At 38.9% G+C, this 18583-nt stretch overlaps 1 protein-coding gene across 1 annotated transcript in view; it reads left to right on the top strand.

Moving 5' to 3' along the window:
- CDK6 (cyclin dependent kinase 6) overlaps positions 1-18583 on the top strand; it is a 278423-nt gene that overhangs the window by 244286 nt on the left and 15554 nt on the right. Inside the window, exon 5 of the mRNA XM_056800208.1 lies at positions 15678-15728. Within this exon, the coding sequence (XP_056656186.1) occupies positions 15678-15728 (51 nt within the window). The remainder of the gene's footprint in view (positions 1-15677; positions 15729-18583) is intronic.

Below are 18583 nucleotides of genomic sequence, written 5' to 3'. Positions count from 1 at the left end.
TTTGTTTGATTGTAGCACCAGGCTTCCAGTATTCCTTTCAGATATTGCGAAGGTCATCTTTGACTCTTCCCCTTCTTTTTCACTAAGCATTAGTCAATTCTTATTAATTTATTTAATTAAATGCATTCATATTTGTAAAGTGCTTGGCTCAATGTCTCACAGATAGAAGGCATCAAACAAATGCTTGTTCCCTTCCCTTGCTAGTCATCACCGACTTTTAAATGTGACCTGCTGTTACTGCTTGTACATCATTGATTCTATACCAGTAGTTACAAGGCAGCAGAGGAACTTGGGGTCACAACAGAATGTTGATTTGTCCTCCCACTGGATCCATCTAGACACCTTTGGCTCTCGGCAGGCTTGAGGGATGCTGGGAAAGACTTTAGAATACAAGCCTCTGACACAACAGAAAACCCTCGCTCTTTATCTCTAACTCTGTCCTTCCCCACCACAACCCACTCTCCTTCAGCTGACCAGGCCTTACTGTGTCAAGAGTCATGATAACCCAACCGACAGCCTCTCAAAATTCACAAGAGCTTTCATCTGAAGAGCCTAAAAGACGCTTCCTCAATAGCCCCTCTTGAGCTTTCTGTTGCCTGCAGGGACATGAGACTGAGGCCACAAATGTCTTCATTTCTTTTTCCCCTCCCTCCCACCAACTTCTTAACAACTATATGGTTGATTTTTGCCATAAGAGGAAAAAAATACATTCTTCTAAAATTTACTCAAAATTCTCACCTTTGTTCTAAAGCTTTCCTCAAAATAAGAAGTTCTTGTAAAATCCAGTGGAATTACGCATCGGCTGGGGGGGGGGGGAGCATAAATCATGTAACCATGGAAAAAATATTCTAAATTAATTAAATAAAAGTTTTCAATAAAAATAAATTATAATACAAAAAAATAAAATAAGAAGTTCTGACTTTTAGCATGCATCATAAATGGGATAATATAAGAAATATATCAGTTTATGCCTGTACACGGGCATATAAATAAATGAGAGGAAGCACAGATGAGTGGATCAGGAGCCAGCCTCACATTCAGGAAGTCCTGGACACATTCTGGCAGTAGGGGCCCCAGGGGAGTAACTTAATTTCATTGTCAGGACAACTGTCTTAAGATTACAAATTTCAGAATAGTTGCTCATCTGCTTTGGTAGAGGGAGTTCCCTCACTGGGAATTCCCTTTCCTCCACTAGTGAAATTACACATCCAAACTCTTTAGACATAGGCTTGGCCCCACAAAGCCATCCTTAAGATGAGAAATCTCATGAACCTATAGAATTAATAGCCCCTTGAGTTTCGGGTGACTATGATATGTCACATACAGACTTAGGCTAACTTTTTGGAGTTTGAAGAGACATTTTTAATCAGTGAGTTATGCCATGTCATTTCAGAAATGGTATATGGTCTATCAGACTCAATTTTGAAATGAGAGGCAGCCCTTTCTTTAGAGGAAGTTACTCATTGTTCACAAAAGCTCTGTGGAGAAAATAAAATATTCATGTCTGGTCATATGAAAAAGACTAACAGATCTTTGGGTTTATTTGGGGTTTTTTCTCCCCCCTTAGTGTTATGTTGTCACTGATTTCCACTGGAACCACAGTCCCCTCCGTGGCCTTGTCATTCCCCCTTGAATGCCAGATGTCTGGTAATCTGTATATCTCTGACTCTCTTCTACAGAATTCATATTCTTCCTCAGCCTTTCTGCCATGGCCCTTCTGGAGTTTTTATTTAATTTCATTCTCTTCTTTCTGGGTTTTTCTCCACAGACCCATCTTCCTGCTTAGTCTATTGATTCCTCCCTCACCCTTTCCTCTTCTTTAATTTCCCCTTCTCCCTTGTGCCTCTGCTACTCATTTTTCCTAGAATTTCTTGCAGTCCTGAAAGGAGGTGAATAACCCAAGGTGCACAGGTGGTATTTCATATCCTGTTTGGCCTCTGTGATAATATTTGCCTGTGAGATGACCTTTCATTCATTAGTCAGTCTCAATATCGGTATGTTTGGAGTTCTACAGAAAAGGAGTTTCCTCCTTTCAGAGAACTTTTAGATAATATAGAAAACAAGATATATTTCATTCAATTAACCAAGCCTTTATTAAGACCCTACCATATGTAGAGCACTCTGCTAGATTCTGAGTATGCAAAGACACACAGTCTCTGTATTTGAAACAGAAACTAGAAATATATATATATATATATGTCCATATAAGTAAATAAAAGGTAAGGATTGAAGGGAGCAAAAGAGAAATCAATTAAATTCTCCGGGAATAGTTTGAAAACACTAACCTCTTTGCCAAGGATCTGGGTGAGCTGAGTTAGAGAAAGAGGAATTTGAAAATCAAAGATGAGATGGGGATGTATCCCATCCCAAGGTTGGGAATGAATGCAGGGGACAGGAGATAGCCTAAAGAGTTTGGAAAAGATCAAGGAAATCCAGTTTCACTGGAACATGGAGCATAAATAGCCAGATAAATATTGGCTAGCCTTGAAAACTAGGAGCTTGAGTCATTCTAGAAAAAACAGTATGATAAGCAAAGAATATATTTTCATAATTCCAATGATCTTGGAGATGGTCAATATGCACATTTATTTTCCTTGCCAATACATGTTTGTAACAGGTAATTTTTTTTCTGTTTTTATGAGTGAGGGGAAGAGGAGGGAGAAGAAAGTGGATTTTTTGCTTATTAAAAAATATAATTTTTTTCAAGCCTTCTAAAAATTAGATCTTTGACCTCACTGTATAGATCACTAACCATTTATATATTCCTCATAAAGTTACACAGCTAGTAAATCAGCAAACATTTATTAAGCATTAGCCCTGTACCTGACAATTATCCTCCAAACTCTGGGGATTACAAGACAAAAATGAAATAGTCCCCACCTTCAGAAAGTTTAGATTCTATTGAGAAAAGATAGTCTGGGGAGGGCTGGCAATAGCATCTACTGGATCAAGAAAGGCTTCTTACAGAACTGATTCTTGAAAGGAAACTGGTGATTCCAGGAGGGATTTGGAAACCTTCATTTAGATCACTTGGTATTTTTCAGATGAGAAGACAGTGGTGTCCATAGGAAGTCTGTCAGTTGTCACTCTTTCTTGCCTCAACACCATGTAGCTACATGCTAAACATCTCTTTACTTGATTGTACATTTTTCTAATAACATCATTTATGCCCCTCTCTTTTGTAGTTCCCCAGGAACAGAAGATGGCAGCCATGACCACAATGTGCTCCACACCATCCTTTGGTTGTTGGGAGATAATAGTATACAATGACAATTGTATACTATACATAGTTATACAGTACCAATGGAAAGGGGGAGGGAGAGATCCCCAAAAATTTAAATAGGCTTATTTACATCTATATCTTTGTAAATCCTCAAGGGGTGTGAGAAGGGGGTTTGAGTTGGGGAGAAAGAAGAAGATAGTCATGGCTTTAATGAAAAGGAATAAAAAACCATTCTAGGCAGGAACAGTGATGTATATGGAGGACAGAATAGACAAATCATCTTTGAACATTTAAGGAAAAAATGGTGTGGATGGAGGTGCAGCTCAATTTTTGAATGGTGAGTCTGGATCCCTCTCATGGGGGCAGGGGCAGCTAGGAAATTTCCAGTGTGGAAAATTCCTCTTCCAATATAAATCTGCAATTTATTTAGAGGACTGGCTGAGGTATGGCAGGATTAAGTAATTTTCCCATAGTCACATGATGTGTGTGCTAGAAACTACTTGAACCAAAGTTTTCCTGACTGCAAGGTTATGGCGCTATCACCTATGCTACATTGTCTCTCTATATGAGGATATTATTTTTTTCAATTCTGATTCTGGTGATAGGTTTTTAGAGGAATATAACAAGAGATTCTTCAACTGCTTTGTTGCCCTATTGCCTTTTTTTTTAATAACACATGGCAGGATATGGATAACTTATAAATACAGATTTAGAGAATATATTAAATGGAGATAGCTTTTAAAAGATTGGTCTTTTTTATCTTTCTGTTTTCTAATTTGTTTTTAAAAGGCAGTTTTACTATTACTTTTTAAGCAGTCCCCAATCTTTGTTTGGAACCAAATATTATCCACTCAACACCCAGAAATATTTTTAATGTTCACTCTTCTCTCTTTATCATCATCATAATCATTATATTCTAATTATTTTTTAAATTTTATATAATTTTATTTCATTTTCCCGTATTATTATCATCATTATATTGTTGTTATTTTTACTAATTTTTTATTTTGGTCTTTTTTTGTTTGCCCTTTTTTTTGCTCTTATTATTTTATATTTGTATGGCACATTAAGTTCACAAAGCACCATATCTAATCATTCACCAAGTACCATCAGTTCAGACCTGTTATTTCATCATCAAAAGAAGTACCCAGTGTGGAAAATTTCCACTGATAAATATCAACAACTCATCTTTGACTTAGTTTTTGAGAGGCTCCTGGGTCAACTTAAGGCTAAGTTATTTTCCAGGGTGACCCAGCTGGCATGTGCCAATGGTAGGACCCAAACCCAACAAGACCAACTTTCTGTCTGCTAAGCCACACTGCCCCTCACTGCCTTTGTCTCCATGCTGGCTCTTCCTTTCCAATAGCCTAGTCCCCACTTTGTTCATTGGTCAGCTAACTGTTGCTCCTACCTGATAAGACAAGACAAGCCTTTTTTTTTTTTAATTTTTCCAAACAAACTGTCAGATATCTCTTCTTAAAATAACACATTTCTCTTACCACTCTTCTACCCAAAACTCATTATCTTCAGGTTAAATTCCTAATTTTTTAGCCTTCATTTCAGTCACAACCTACCTCTTCAATTTCCATCATCCATCCCTCTCCTTCTAGCCTGACTGATCTATACCTTTTCTTATGTTATTCCCTTAATCTGGAATCAGCTTCATTCCTTTCTTTCTGTCCCAATTCAACAATAAAATAATACCTGCAAGGCCCTGTTCGTGTCCTATTTCCTCCATTCCAATCCATGATTTCTCTCCTTTAATATATAATCATTTAATTATATTAAAAATATTAATCATTTAATTATTAGCATATAATCCTATAATCATTACCATGCATTTAGCACATTAAAACATAATATTTTCTATTCTACCACCTTATATTCAATCAGTCAATCAGCAAGCATGTATGTGATCACTATGTTTGAGACACTGTACAAAGACCAAAGTGAAACAATACCTGCTTTCAGGGAGCTTATGCTTTCAGGAAGGAAAAGGCAAGCATGTACAGGAATAGATATAGAATATATACAAGATAATTTTGGGAGAGGGTGTCCTAGCATGGAGTACCAAGGAAGTCTTCATAAAGAAAATGGTAAACCAACTGAGTCTTAAAAGGAAACCAAGGATTCAAAAAGATAGGGATGGAAAATGGGTTCTTTCTAGGCATCAGGAACAGCCAGGGCAGAGGTACAGAGTTGGGAGATGGACCATATTTGTAGAATAGCAGGTAGAGCAGTAGGACTGGAACCTAGAGTATAAAAAGAGAGGAATAAATTGTAGTGTTGTTCACTTTTCGTGAAATGTTAAAGAAGTCATGTCACTGAATGAGAAATTGAGAGACCTGAGTTCTACCTGTTTGCGACTGGAGTCACCATGGACAATTCACTTAACCTGCCTGGTTCTCAATTGCCTCTGCTATAAAATAGGAGAATTAAACTTAATTTAATTAAATTAAACTTTAGTTTAATCAGTTTGGCACCTTGTAACTTTAAAAATCTATGAGTCTTATTTGCATGTATTTATACCTCTTTTCATCTTGAGAGTAAGGACCATATATTAAACATCTTTATGGAATGCAAAGCTTATGCTATATACATATAATCTTTAGAGAAGGAAATGGCAAACCATTCTAGTATCTCTGCCAATAATGTCCCATACAAGGTCAAGAAGAGTCATGACTGAACAACAGCAATCAGAGCTACTATTCATATCACATTTTATACACATTATTTCATTTGATCATCCCATTGAAAGGTAGTGGCAGAGAGAGAGAGAGAGAGAGAGAGAGAGAGAGAGAGAGAGAGAGAGAGAGAGAGAGAGAGAGAGAGAGAGAGAGAGAGAGAGAGAGAGAGAGAGAGAGAGAGAGATCATTCTCAAATCAATTTTATGTGAAATATGGAACATGACCAAAAGGAGATGAGCCAAGCTGATGAGAGAACTAGAATTAGACTGGATAAATAGAATAGCAAATCTAATGGTGGAAATTGAAGATTTAGAAGCTGAAATTGAAAGATTTATCAAGGATTAGCTTTGTTCTGCTGGATCCCAAAAGGGAGAACCAGGAGAACTAGGAAGAAGTCAGCAGAAGGAACCTTTAGGCTTGAGACAGGGAAAGGCTTCTTAATAATTAAAGCCCGCAAAGGTGAAATGGGATGCCTCCAAAGCAAGGGGATCTTGCTGGGGTCTTCAGCAAAAGTCTAGATGGCCACTTACCAGCAACAATTTAGAAGGGATCTCTTTTTTTTTAGGCATGGGTTGGACAAAGGGTCCTCCCAACTCTTGGGATTCTGTGTCTCAACAGAGAGGAACTATAGATAGACTCTGCCAAAGAATGAGCAGTGAAGTCATAGAATTCCCCTGGGTGATATTTTTCCACAGGTGTTTTTATTAAGAAGGAAGAGCCCTTCTATTGTCCTTAACAATTGTCTTTCTTAACAAGAAAGGATAGTTCAAATATTTCTACAAGGCAAATGCAAGTTACAGAGAGACGTGTCCTACCACCTGCCCCAAGACTCCCTCACTGTATTACAACAAAAGGATGATGACTGATTAATCAAAAATGAGACACCATTTTTCTTCCACTGTGTATGAATCATTTCCTTTCTCTGGCAAACATAAAAAGCGCAAAAGTTTCTCATCTACTGGTAAACAGGCCCCATTTCTGAATGCTCTTTTCCACTCTTCCCTGGTGTTATTTATGAATGCTATTCATCTATTTTGTAGCTATTTGTTTTAATGAATGAAAGCCTTAAACCCAGTAGTCTAGCTGACAGTCACCATAAAGATTTTAATAAGTAGTAAAGGAGATATTATATTGAAACTGTGCCTGTAGTAGAAGGAACATGAAACAATCTTCTGTTCAAGACAATATGAAGCTTTACCTTTTATACGGAGATAGCATCTATTGGAATTATTCACATTTATCCTTTTGAATAGGAGGTTGTTTAGGATGAACAGGTACTTTGGGCTGTAAATAATCCTTAGGGGAAAGGAGATTAAGCTCCCATCAATCTATCCGAGCACTGGAGATACAAATATTCAAATGAAACAGTGCCTGCCTTCATGGAACTCCTCACCTAAAGAAAACTCCCCAGCCACTGACTGTGGCCGCTCTCTTTGAAGTTCCTGCAGCATCTCCATCTTGAGCTATTCTTTATGCTCCTGAGCTAACACATGATCCTTTATTTTGGCTGTAATGGGTATACACTTCCCAAGATCTCAACATCAACCATTTCCTGGAGATGCATCAAAAGCCAAGCAGCACCAAACACCATGACAATTTTTTCTTGCCAAAATGCATCGAGTACCAAATTCAGTGAGTTCTCAAACTGTGGAGTACCAAGACTTGACTATCCAAGTCTTCTGGAAAGCATCCATATTTAAGACAACCCTCTTGTCCCTGGCTTCTCCAAGAGCTCTGGAATAGTTGCTTGGGCACTTCTCTCTCCCCTGGCACCATTCAACTCTGATCCAATGAGACCAAAGACCTCTCGGTCTCAAATTTGCAAGGTCTCCTCCCATCCTGGACATACCCATCTTGGGATGGGTTCTTTTTCACCTATGATCAAGAAACAACAAAAAGCCACCCAAACCCAAGTTCAGGCTTGCCCAGACAGATGCCATTAGAGGACAGTGAGGGAATAGGACCAGCCACCTCTCCTCTACTTGGCCCTTTGGAAACAACTCAGATTGGTCTTAACATGATTCAAAGTGGGAAAGGAAGAGAGATTGAAGAGGTAGACCACTCCTCTTTGTGCATCCCCTGAGCAATAAGCTCTCCCAGCTACTCTGCCAACAAAGGACCATATCTCAGAGAGCAAGACCTTTGACTGAATGGATGTACAAGGCATGAAGCAGGCCGGCCAACACTTATCTCTATACTTAGCTGGAACCAGGAATGGCACTTCTGAGCCTGTGAGATGATTCCCCACCACACAAGTGAATATATATAATATATACTATGTAAGTAAAATAGTGATTTCAAAATAAAACTCAGGAGATCACCATCCAAGAGATGGATATAGGAATGAGTGAATAGTTATTTTTCTGTCGTTTGAGTAGAATACTTTGAACACTGTTGTCAGCCGTGCTCAAGAAGAAGGCTACCCTTGTCCTCCAAAGTGGCCTTTTCTATAATAGTCATTCAGTAATAAATCAAGATAAGACTATTCTGCCATATGAAATTATCAGAATGCCCTGGAATAGCATTCAAAAGATGACGCATACCCCCAAAAAATTTTTTTGAAGTATTGCTTCATCTCATACCAAATGAAGTAAGCTATGAGGAAAATCCTCCTCCCCCCCAAAAAAAAAATTCCCAAGAATCATACTTGTTTGGGCATGAAACAGCCTAAGGTGATGGAAGAGCAGAATAGATGTTCCCTAGAGACAAAATGAAGGTACCTTGGCCATTGTACTCTTATACTCTCCCTTTGGCTTATGAGAAATAGGATTTTATTTAAATAATGTTAAAGATATTTATGTGATAAAAACTTTGTCCTTATAGACTATAAGAAAATTGCACAAGAACTGATTCAAAGGTATCATTCAGAAATCTCTTAACCTTTTTTGTTTGTTTATTTGTTTTAAGAAAAAAGACTTGTCGGAATGCTGAATTTTCAGGGGGTTTTTTGGTTTGTTTGTTTGTTTGGTTGGTTTTTTTTGTAAAGTAACATTTACTTGAACAAATTGTTCAACTCCTTAAAGCAGGTCTGACCAGTTTCATTAAAACAATGGCACAGAAAGAAGGATTTTCTTTAATCCCCATAGGCATTATCAAGCAACCAACCAATAAGTATTAAGTGCCTACTGTGTGCCAGGTACAGTACTAAATGCTGAGAATACAGAGGCATAAATGACAAAGTCCTTGGTCTCAAGTTATTTACATTTGGTAGAGAGAGACAGCTTGTACACTTACATCTAGGTAGGTAAACTATACAAAATGCAGTGTCATTTCAGACAGTGAGGCAGTGGCCTCTAGGGGATCATGAACAGCTTCATAGAGAAGGTGGCGTTTGGGTTGAGCTTTGAAGGAAATTAGTGATTATCTAAAAGGCAGAAATGAGAAGAGGGGACATTCCAGACACGGAAGCTAGCCTGTGCAAAAGCAAAAAGAGCCATAGCGTGTGCAAAGGGAACTAATGTATAATAAGCCTAAAAAGGGAGGCTAGAGCCAGGTCATGAAGGACGTTTAAGTATCAAAAGTACAATCCTAGAGGTAATAGGGAGCCAGTGGAGTTTATTGGGCAGGGGCATGACAGGATAAACATTACTTTAGCAAGTGTGGCAGGATTCTGATCAAAATAAGAGAAACAGAAAAGCCAGGAGAGAAGAGTAGAGAACTAGAATAGAAAAAATTTCAAGAACTGAGCATAGAGAATGAATAGTTAAAGAAGAAAGAATAACATAAACCACTTTCACATAACGTTGTGAAAGGAAAAGAAACCTGGGTAAGATTGGAATTGGGATTCAGTACAGATAATGGAGTTCCTTGGGAAATAATTTGTGATCTAGCATAAAAGCCTTTGTTCAACTAAACCATTAGTGAACCACTCGCAAGGAAGTCAGGAAGCATATACTTTTTTTAAACTGCCATTTTAGGTAACATATGATGGGATACAGTGTAATTACCTCTAGTTGTGTTCTGTTACAAAAGGATTGTTTTTACAAAGTTAGGCACACTGCATAATTTATTTCATTGTGTCCCTAATGCTATCCCTTTTAATATTTAATAATTGTTCTTTGTTACATTAAAATATTCCATTAACTTCCTCCCTCCTCTTCGCCCATCAGAGAAGGCATTGTTTGACAAAAAAGATAGATATGTATATACAAAACTATGCTTTATTTCAGTTTATAAGTTCTTTCTCTAGAGGTGGTCATACACAGATCCTTCCTCAAAAAATGTTTCTGTTGCTTTATATTCTCTTGGTTCTGCATATTTCAACCTTCATAATTTCATATACATCATTCCATGTTTTTTCCTAAACTAACTTGTTTGTTATTTCTTACAACACAGTATACCATCACAATCCTAATTTAAAGCATAGAGAAGGAAGACATAAAAATTTAGCTAATAAGATTGCTGCCTTTTCAAGAATATCATTTTTGCTGTGTAATTATCAAGTCTATTGTCTAGTGTACCCAAGACTCTAGTCTGATGAGATTGTTTCCTATAAGTATTTCTTTTCATTAGGATGATCCTAAGAAACCCTGTGGTTGTCCTCACCATGGACACCATGTTCATGGGCTGAAAAACATGTCTTGCCTAGATCCAGATTAACCTGGTTTCCTAAAAAGATTCCCCATGTTCTCTAGGAGCAGTCATTCAACAAACAAGTATTTCTCCCACAGCCTACAATGAGCCTGGAAGAGTTCTAGATCCTAAGTTATACAGAAAATAATAATATTCTCTACTAGCAACAATGCAACGATGCAGAACAATTCAGAGGGACTTAGGAGAAAGAACACTCTCCACATCCACTGTGGGAGCAGAAACGCAGAAGAAAAACAACAATTTGATCCCATGGGTCAATGGTGATAGGATTGGGGATGCAGACTCTAAATGATCACCCTGGTGCAAATATCAGGCTATTACTTTTAGGTCTCCAGCACGAGGTTAATCCCACTGGCTCCCAGAGTAGCCCTTTCTACTTATTCTTCTTATAGTTAGGAAATATTCCTTAACTTGGCCCCAAACCTTTCTTGTCTATATTGTGGAAGAAGGACAAGATGTCAGCCTTGGGAAAGGCCTCCATAAAAAGTCACCCATTTGCATTTCCCTGCTTGTATAAGTAGGAATTTCCTACCTGCGCCCCTGTTTGTATTACATAGCCTTGATACTGTGATTGTGTGAGTATGCAACCTCAGCGATGGAGGATCTCAATATTTAAACTCCGTTGTTATAGAAGTAAAAAACATGCAGCCCTGGAGTCTGTTCAGATCTGGACTCAGACACATCCTAGCTGTGTGATCCTAGACAAGTCACATAACCCCCATCGTCTAGTCCTTATTGCTTTTCTGCTGTGGAATTGATAAATTAGAAATTATGGGGGTTTAACAAAGAAATAAAAGGTAGCTTTCTCTGACGAGTCCTACTTGACTGCCTGTCCACACAAGACTCCACAGGAGTGTAGGATTACAGTTGAATCAAGTGCTAGACTTGGATATAGGCAGATTCAAATCCTGATGCTTACACTTACTTGGCTATTTGACTATATAAGCAAATATCACTTCACTTCCAAGGATTATTTTCTCATCGGTAAAATGAGGATAATCATATCAGTATTAATTGCAGTTATCAAGCTCAAATGAGATAATAGAAAGATCTTGATCAAGTCTCAGACACCATATAAATTTTTGATCCTCTTGTCAGCTATTATTAGGACCAGGTTTTAACAAAATGCCAGCAATTATAAAGAATACAGAATGTTTCCATCTTGGGAGCCATCCTCAACCAATTTCTATATAACATGCCCAAGATTTCATCAAGGAATGCTATTCATTACTCTTTCTACTTGGGCATTGTTCATCTGACACTCCTGCCATGGATGGATACAGCTTATTCAAAAAACCACTGCAAATAGCCTAATCATTCTGATCAAATATGAATTGATGCACTGATCCCAGAGTCTAGAATGAACCTTTGAAGTGTAGCTTCAAAAGCTAACTGGTATTTTCAGTTCAGACTGATGCCAGCCCATTCCCTCAGCCCTTGTCCTACTGGCTTGTACCTCTTTGCTTGCACTGAACTATCTGTCCCATGAACTGGCTCAGCTCAGGAATTCCTTTGTCAAGCAAGTCAAAACCCTTCTGCTTCTTAGCCAAGGGCTTAGCTCCCCCCAGGCATGCACAGAAAGTCTTCCTCGGGACATGGAAGTCATTCTTTGCTCTTCACAAGTCATCACTTCCAATGTAGAAGTCATCCAGTCCTCAGCACCATAGGCAGCTCTTTAAGACCACCTTCTTTAGTTGAGTGTCTTTCCTTTACACAAATTCCTAAGCCAATAAAATCACAGATTTGATCTCCCCCAAAAATTTTTCTTTAAAGACATTGGCTATGAAATGCAAGCAAGTTCATGGACTGGGAGTTCAAATGCAAAGTCCTCAGCCCTTCGTGCCATGCATCATCCATGGTGGGATCTCCGTGAGCATTTCTTGGTTATTTATTATTGACTGTGCTAAGCTTTTCCTGATCCCGAGTACCTTAGGTCGACAATACAGTAGTTATGTATAGTTTGGTTTGGTCTGTTTGCCGAGGCTTTGAACATTGGAGGTGCCAAATGAATCCGTCTGTCACCGATGTTTTGACAGTTCTGCCTGTCTTCACGGGCCAGGCAGGCCTGGACAGAAGTGGAACATGGAAGGAGATCTGCCACACCTCGTTCAACAGTCATACCTCCAGTCTTAATCATTTGGGCTATTGGAATTGGGTGGGATTCTGAGAAACAAGAATCTCTGAAACTTCTCTGGGACACACAGAACAGTGAAGGAACTGGACGGATCCCTGGCTGTGAGCCCTATAAAAAGATTCTCGTCCTCTACAGAATCTCTTTCTTCCTCTGGGAAGGAAGTTATACGGAAAATGTTATTAATCAACTTTATTCCCGTTTATTAGCATCCCTTTTCAAGGAAGGAGTATGTGAATTTCTTACAGATGGAGGACTGGGGAGCTCTATCAGTTTGGTTAAATGATGAAGTCTAATTAGACTGGGCCCTTTTACCCCAGAGGGAGGCAGCAGGGTTCATTAGAATGACAAATGATTCCATCATGTGTAGCTTCTAATACTATGAAAATAATAATACCGCCTTTATCTCTCTCTGATCCATTCCTGAGTTGTATATTTCCAGAGTGATCGATCGGGGTCTACGGACTCTGGATTGGTACATTTGTAAAAAAAATTACAATTGCTTCAAAAGCCTCAGCATAAAAGCCCCCACACGCTAACTTTCTTGGGCCATTCAGGACAAGTCCGTAAGGCTCCACGGCCGATGTACACATTCCTTTTTGGAACCTAATTCAATATGGAAACACAGACCAAAGTTAATGGATAAACACACATACAACTTCAGTATTAGTTGTCCATCAGATACATTTCTATGCTGACAATAGATGGATGGCCATTGCTCGATCTGTGTGAGGATGGTATCACCATACTTGGACATCTAAACTAGGACTGAGAGATAATATTGGACTCCTGACCCTTTGATCAAGCTCCCCAAATAGTTATTAAATAGTGTGTGCTAAGCACCATGCTAGGCTGAGAAAACAAAGACAGGTACTACCCAGGTCACCATACTGAAGGGTGAATGAGATACGTGTACAGAAGAGGCGTGAACAAAGACTACGAGAAATTTGAGGAGAGAAAAGCTCACTTTTGCCTGGAGAGAGGAAGTCAGAAAACACTTTACTGAGAGCCACACTGCACCAGGCCTTTAAAGAAGGGGCTTTAGAAGACAGTCACGGAGAAGGAGGCCACTGTAGGCACTGAGAATAGCTTGAGCCAAAGCACGGGCATGGGGAGAACTTTGTTGGACTTTGGCTAAAATGTAGGCTCTCCTAGAGCGACTCGTGTAAGATAAGAATGGACAGGTAGGTTAGGACCAGATTGTGAAGAGTTGTAAAGCCATGATCAGAAGTTGATACAGTAAGCATTGAGGAACTCCTCAGTATTTTAATAGAGAAGTGCTACTGGGTCATATTAACAGCAAATCAGCAAAAACTATTTGAGCAATAATATAGAAGATAGATTTAGTGGGTAAGGAACACAAATAAGAAGAGACAAGAGACTGAAGTGGGATGGCTTCAGTGGAAGTGGAGAGAAGGGTCAATCATAAGAGTCATGATATAAAGAGGTATCAAACTCAAGGCCAACTTGCCTGCAAAAATTCCAAGTGGAGCCAGAAGCGATGAAAATGTCGTTGAGGCATAATTATCAAAATAACTGAAAACACAAAATAATGATAGTGATCATTTGTGGTTTTCTAAATTAATATTCAGCCCACTGGAATCCTCTCTATTTAAGTTGGATGACACTATTGTAGCTGGGAGACCCTTGAATTTGGAAACAACTTTGAAGATTGAGGTTCTTGTCCTGGCTAGGTATCTCGCTGTCCTAGACTGGCAGGTGAAGCTCATTGTGTCATTTAATCATAGGATAATAGATTAGCTAAAGAGAGGCTCTTAAAAGCACAGGAGAGCAGTGGGAAGGGAATCTTGGCAATGGGCCCAAAACAAGAGAACATAAAGACACAAAGGAAAATCATTTTGAATAAACCAGAGACAACTGGTGGAGTTAATGAGCAGGACAAGGTAAAGAGGCAAGTAGGATGCTAGAGGCCAAAATGAGAGTTTTATATTTTAAATGAGGTAAAATTCCAAGTCGGGGGTCAATGTGGACAGAGCAGTGGATATGAAGACAACTCATGTAAGGCCATTGTAAATTGAAGATGGTAGTGAAAAAGATTGGTTTCCCAAGTTCAATGACTTGAAAAAGCAACATTTAACAACTGAACAAGGAGACGAAACAGAGAGACATCTTAAAACAAGTCCAAGTTCCCATGCTTGAATCATGGGGAAAATTAAGAAGTGGAGATGGTGGTTTTATTGACTACATATAATAGAGTGTAAAAACAAATTGTTTTCTAAGAAACCTCCCCTGGTTTTGAAAGTGACGAAATGACTTCTGTCTTTGGGGTGGTTTGGTTTTGTCTTGTTTTTTCTAAGACTGCATTTCCCTGTCGTATCCTCACTGAAAGTGCAGTGGCTATACTACAGGTCTGATCCCACTTCTGATTAGCTGAAGAGTTTTGACCTACTCCATTTCTTACCCAGGCTGATTCACTCCTCCTGGGACAGCTTGTGGTCCTCCACTCTTAGTAGCTCACTAAATGGGTTTCCAGTTTAGTATACAAACTGGTTCAGCTTAACCTACTAAAGCTCAGAACTCCTGAGCAGAAACAGTTCACCCATTTGAGGTTCCCCAATAGCAGAGATGATAGATGTCCACCACCACAACTGGCTCCCCTTGAGTTTGAACATGTGAGAGGAGGGGTCAACTGGGAGACTCAGTGGATTGAGAGTCGACCTAGAGGCAGGAGATCTCAAGTTCACATCTGGCCATGGATACTTCTAGCTGTGTGACCCCGGGCAAGTCATTTAACCCCCATTGACTAACCTTTGGAACCAATACACAGTATTGATTCTAAAAGGGAAGATAAGGTTAAAAAAAAATAAAGCATGAGAGGAGAAGCTCTAATATTAGCATTCCCTCTGGTGTAAAGTACTTTTGAATCAAAATTGCATCCAGAATGCTTCTGGAATACCCTTTGCTTCCTTCAATTTGATCTTTTGTGGGCAATTTTTTCCTTCTGTTCATAGATTATGATGACAGTAGAAATGAAATATAATATGAAAAAGTCCCATGCTTAAATATTTCTTTATTCTTTTAGGCCTCTTTTTCGTGGAAGTTCCGATGTTGATCAACTAGGAAAAATCTTGGAGTAAGTAATAATCTTAGTGTTATGTCAGTGACTTCAGGGGTAAACCATCACAATGACTTTCCTCTGTTGTCCATGAAAATACATGCCCATCTTGCCTTCCTTTTTTAAAATGCTGCTATTAACGGTATGAGTAAATGTGCAGATAAATGCCAAGTCATGTGGGTGGGGAGAAGGGCATTGGTACTCTCCATGGAGCCCATCAGACCTCTACCTCTTTTTCTTTTGGGCTGTATCTTACCCATGAACTTTTGACAATTGCAAACCCATTTGACTTATTTGCTGCTCTTACTCCTCAGCCATCATTCCTGGGTGACTCCAACTCTTTCATTAGCCTTTTGAGCACTTTATCTGCCAGCCTGATTGCCACCGCTTCATCTGAGTCCTTCATGCTAAAGATGTCATATGTACATTCCCAGCCTAGGGAGCTCTAGAATGGGTACCATATATAGTCTCTTTCCTTTCAGAGAACAAAACTGAGTCTCAGGAGGCCAGCTTTCTAGTCCTAGCTCTGACAGTAACTAGCTAGATGATCTTGAACGAGCCACTTAATTTTTCTGTTTCACAATTCCCATTGGTAAAATGAAAGAGTTTGGATGAAAACACAGGATCATAAATAAGGAGCCATAAGGGAACTTGAAGAATATCCAGGCCAGCTCTCCAATTTTACAGATTAGAAAAATAAGACCAAGAAGAAAGCTCTCTAACGTGCTTTTTAGCTCCATCCTTCTGGATTGAGAACTGGAAGGGACCTTAAAAGATCATTTAGAACCTACTCTCTTATTTAACTGATGAGAAAAATGAGACTTAGAAAAATCAAGTTCTGAGTATGTCCCATAAACCTAGATCAGAGGAACTATAAGGATTGATCGGGGAGGGGAGGAGAGCAGCTAGGTAGCTCTGTAAATTGAGAGCCAAGCCTAGAGACTCCAAGGTCCTGGGCTCAAATCTAGACTCAAAACACTTCCTAGCTGTGTGACCCTGGGCAATTCACTTAAGCCTAATTGCCTAGCCCCTACTATTCCTCTACCTTGAAACCAATACAGTATTGATTCTTAGATGGAAGAAATGGAGAGAGACCGACAGACAGAGACAGAGAGACAAAGAATTTCACAGCTTAGAGAAGGAATTCTTAATCTTTCTTGTGTCATGGATCCCCTTGGCAGGCCAGTGAAGCTAATGTACTTCTCCAGAATAATGTTTTAAAATGTATAAAATAGAAAGGAAACCAATTATATTGAAATAGTTTTGTTTTTGTTTTTTAAACAAGTTCATAGACTCCAGGTTAAGACCCTCTGCCTTAGGGGAAACAGCCTTTCCTGAAATTATTTCCTGAAGAACCTCTGTTTTTCCTCATTAGTGCCTCAGGTCCCCTTCCCTTTAGTTTATTCATCCATTTATTATTAGTAGTAGATGAAACGAATGAAAGGGCCAGAAAAGAAATTTGACAAGAGTTTGCTTTCAAAGCCTGAGAGCAGATACCCATTTTGGCAACATCCCAGCAACTCCAAGATGCCAAAGGGTGTTTTTGCTTCTTTAAATATACTTTAGGGTGTGTTTTTGCTTCTTGGTGTTTGACACTGGTTCATAAGATGGTGAAACCCTAATTATGACCCTTAAAATGCACTCCCAGGACGCCTCCGCTGTCAAAAGAGAGTCTAGTGCTGCACCCTAGTGTTATTTGCAATGTACTTGAACAACTCTTGCCCCCCCAACCCATCCAACAGACCCCCAACTATCTTTGTCTATAGTGCTCTGTTTGCTATCAGGCTTCAGGGTAAATATCAGATGTTAAAGGCTATAGAGTCACTTGTCACAGCTCTCCTGTATATGGATCAGGGAAGTTCACAAGAGATTAATTTTCACCACAAATTAGGGGAGAGGGAAAGAAATCTGGGGTTAGGCATCCTGAAAAGCAGAAAGTACTTGGTGAGTTTCATAAAGTGTTTAAAAACTGAAAGCATTTTTTTTGAAAGTCATACTCTGAATGCTTTTCTTCTGCAGTATGATTTTAGGTGACAAACCATGGTTAGGTGGAAAGAGGACTAGACCAAGAATCAGGAGAATTGGGTTCTAAGCCTCATTCCTGCCACTGGTCTTACTGTGTGATCTTGAACAAGTCATTTACTTCTTTGCTTTTTATTTCAAAAGATAATAATGTGGATGGACGGATAGACAGACAGACAGAGGAGAGAGAGAGAGAGAGAGAGAGAGAGAGAGAGAGAGAGAGAGAGAGAGAGAGAGAGAGAGAGAGAGAGAGAGAGAGAGAGAGAGAGAGAGAGAGAGAGAGAGAGATCTATTCTTATGTCCAAGAAGCAGCATATATAGTGGCTAAAAGGAAAATATGAGTGTCAGGGCCCTGAGTTCAAGCCCAGTGTGTTTCTAATGCAGCACTGATGAAATCACAATTCTATTAACACATATAATCTCCACCTCCCAACTTCCTCACACCCAAAAAAACCACATCATTATGTCTATTGTGTAACAACATGGCTTGGTTTTCTCTAGACAACTCTATTGAGGGACATTGAAGATTATTGATGAGATACTTTATTAAACTGATCTTAATAATGTACTCTAGATATCATTAGTAATGATAGGTGATAGCTGTAAAAGTTGTTGAAAGAATAAAATAGGGTCTAAGGAGAAAAGATTTGGGCAAAGTATCTTAAAACTTTAAATTTTAAAAAATCCCTCTCCATCCTTCTCTCCACTGGCCCTCCCAATAAATGTGTTCTTTCATAATTTATAGCAGTACTTTATTTCTTTTGCTTATAAGTTTTATTTTCTGACATGCTAAACTCTTTTCAAGCATATTCAGTCTAAATAGATGCCACACAATTGCCAACTCACATCTT

Source organism: Monodelphis domestica, chromosome 5 (genome assembly GCF_027887165.1).
Source record: "Monodelphis domestica isolate mMonDom1 chromosome 5, mMonDom1.pri, whole genome shotgun sequence".
In the NCBI taxonomy this organism is placed as follows: Eukaryota; Metazoa; Chordata; class Mammalia; order Didelphimorphia; family Didelphidae; genus Monodelphis; species Monodelphis domestica.
The sequence above is the reverse complement of the archived record's forward strand: the minus strand, read 5'-3'. Positions and strand labels throughout refer to the sequence as shown.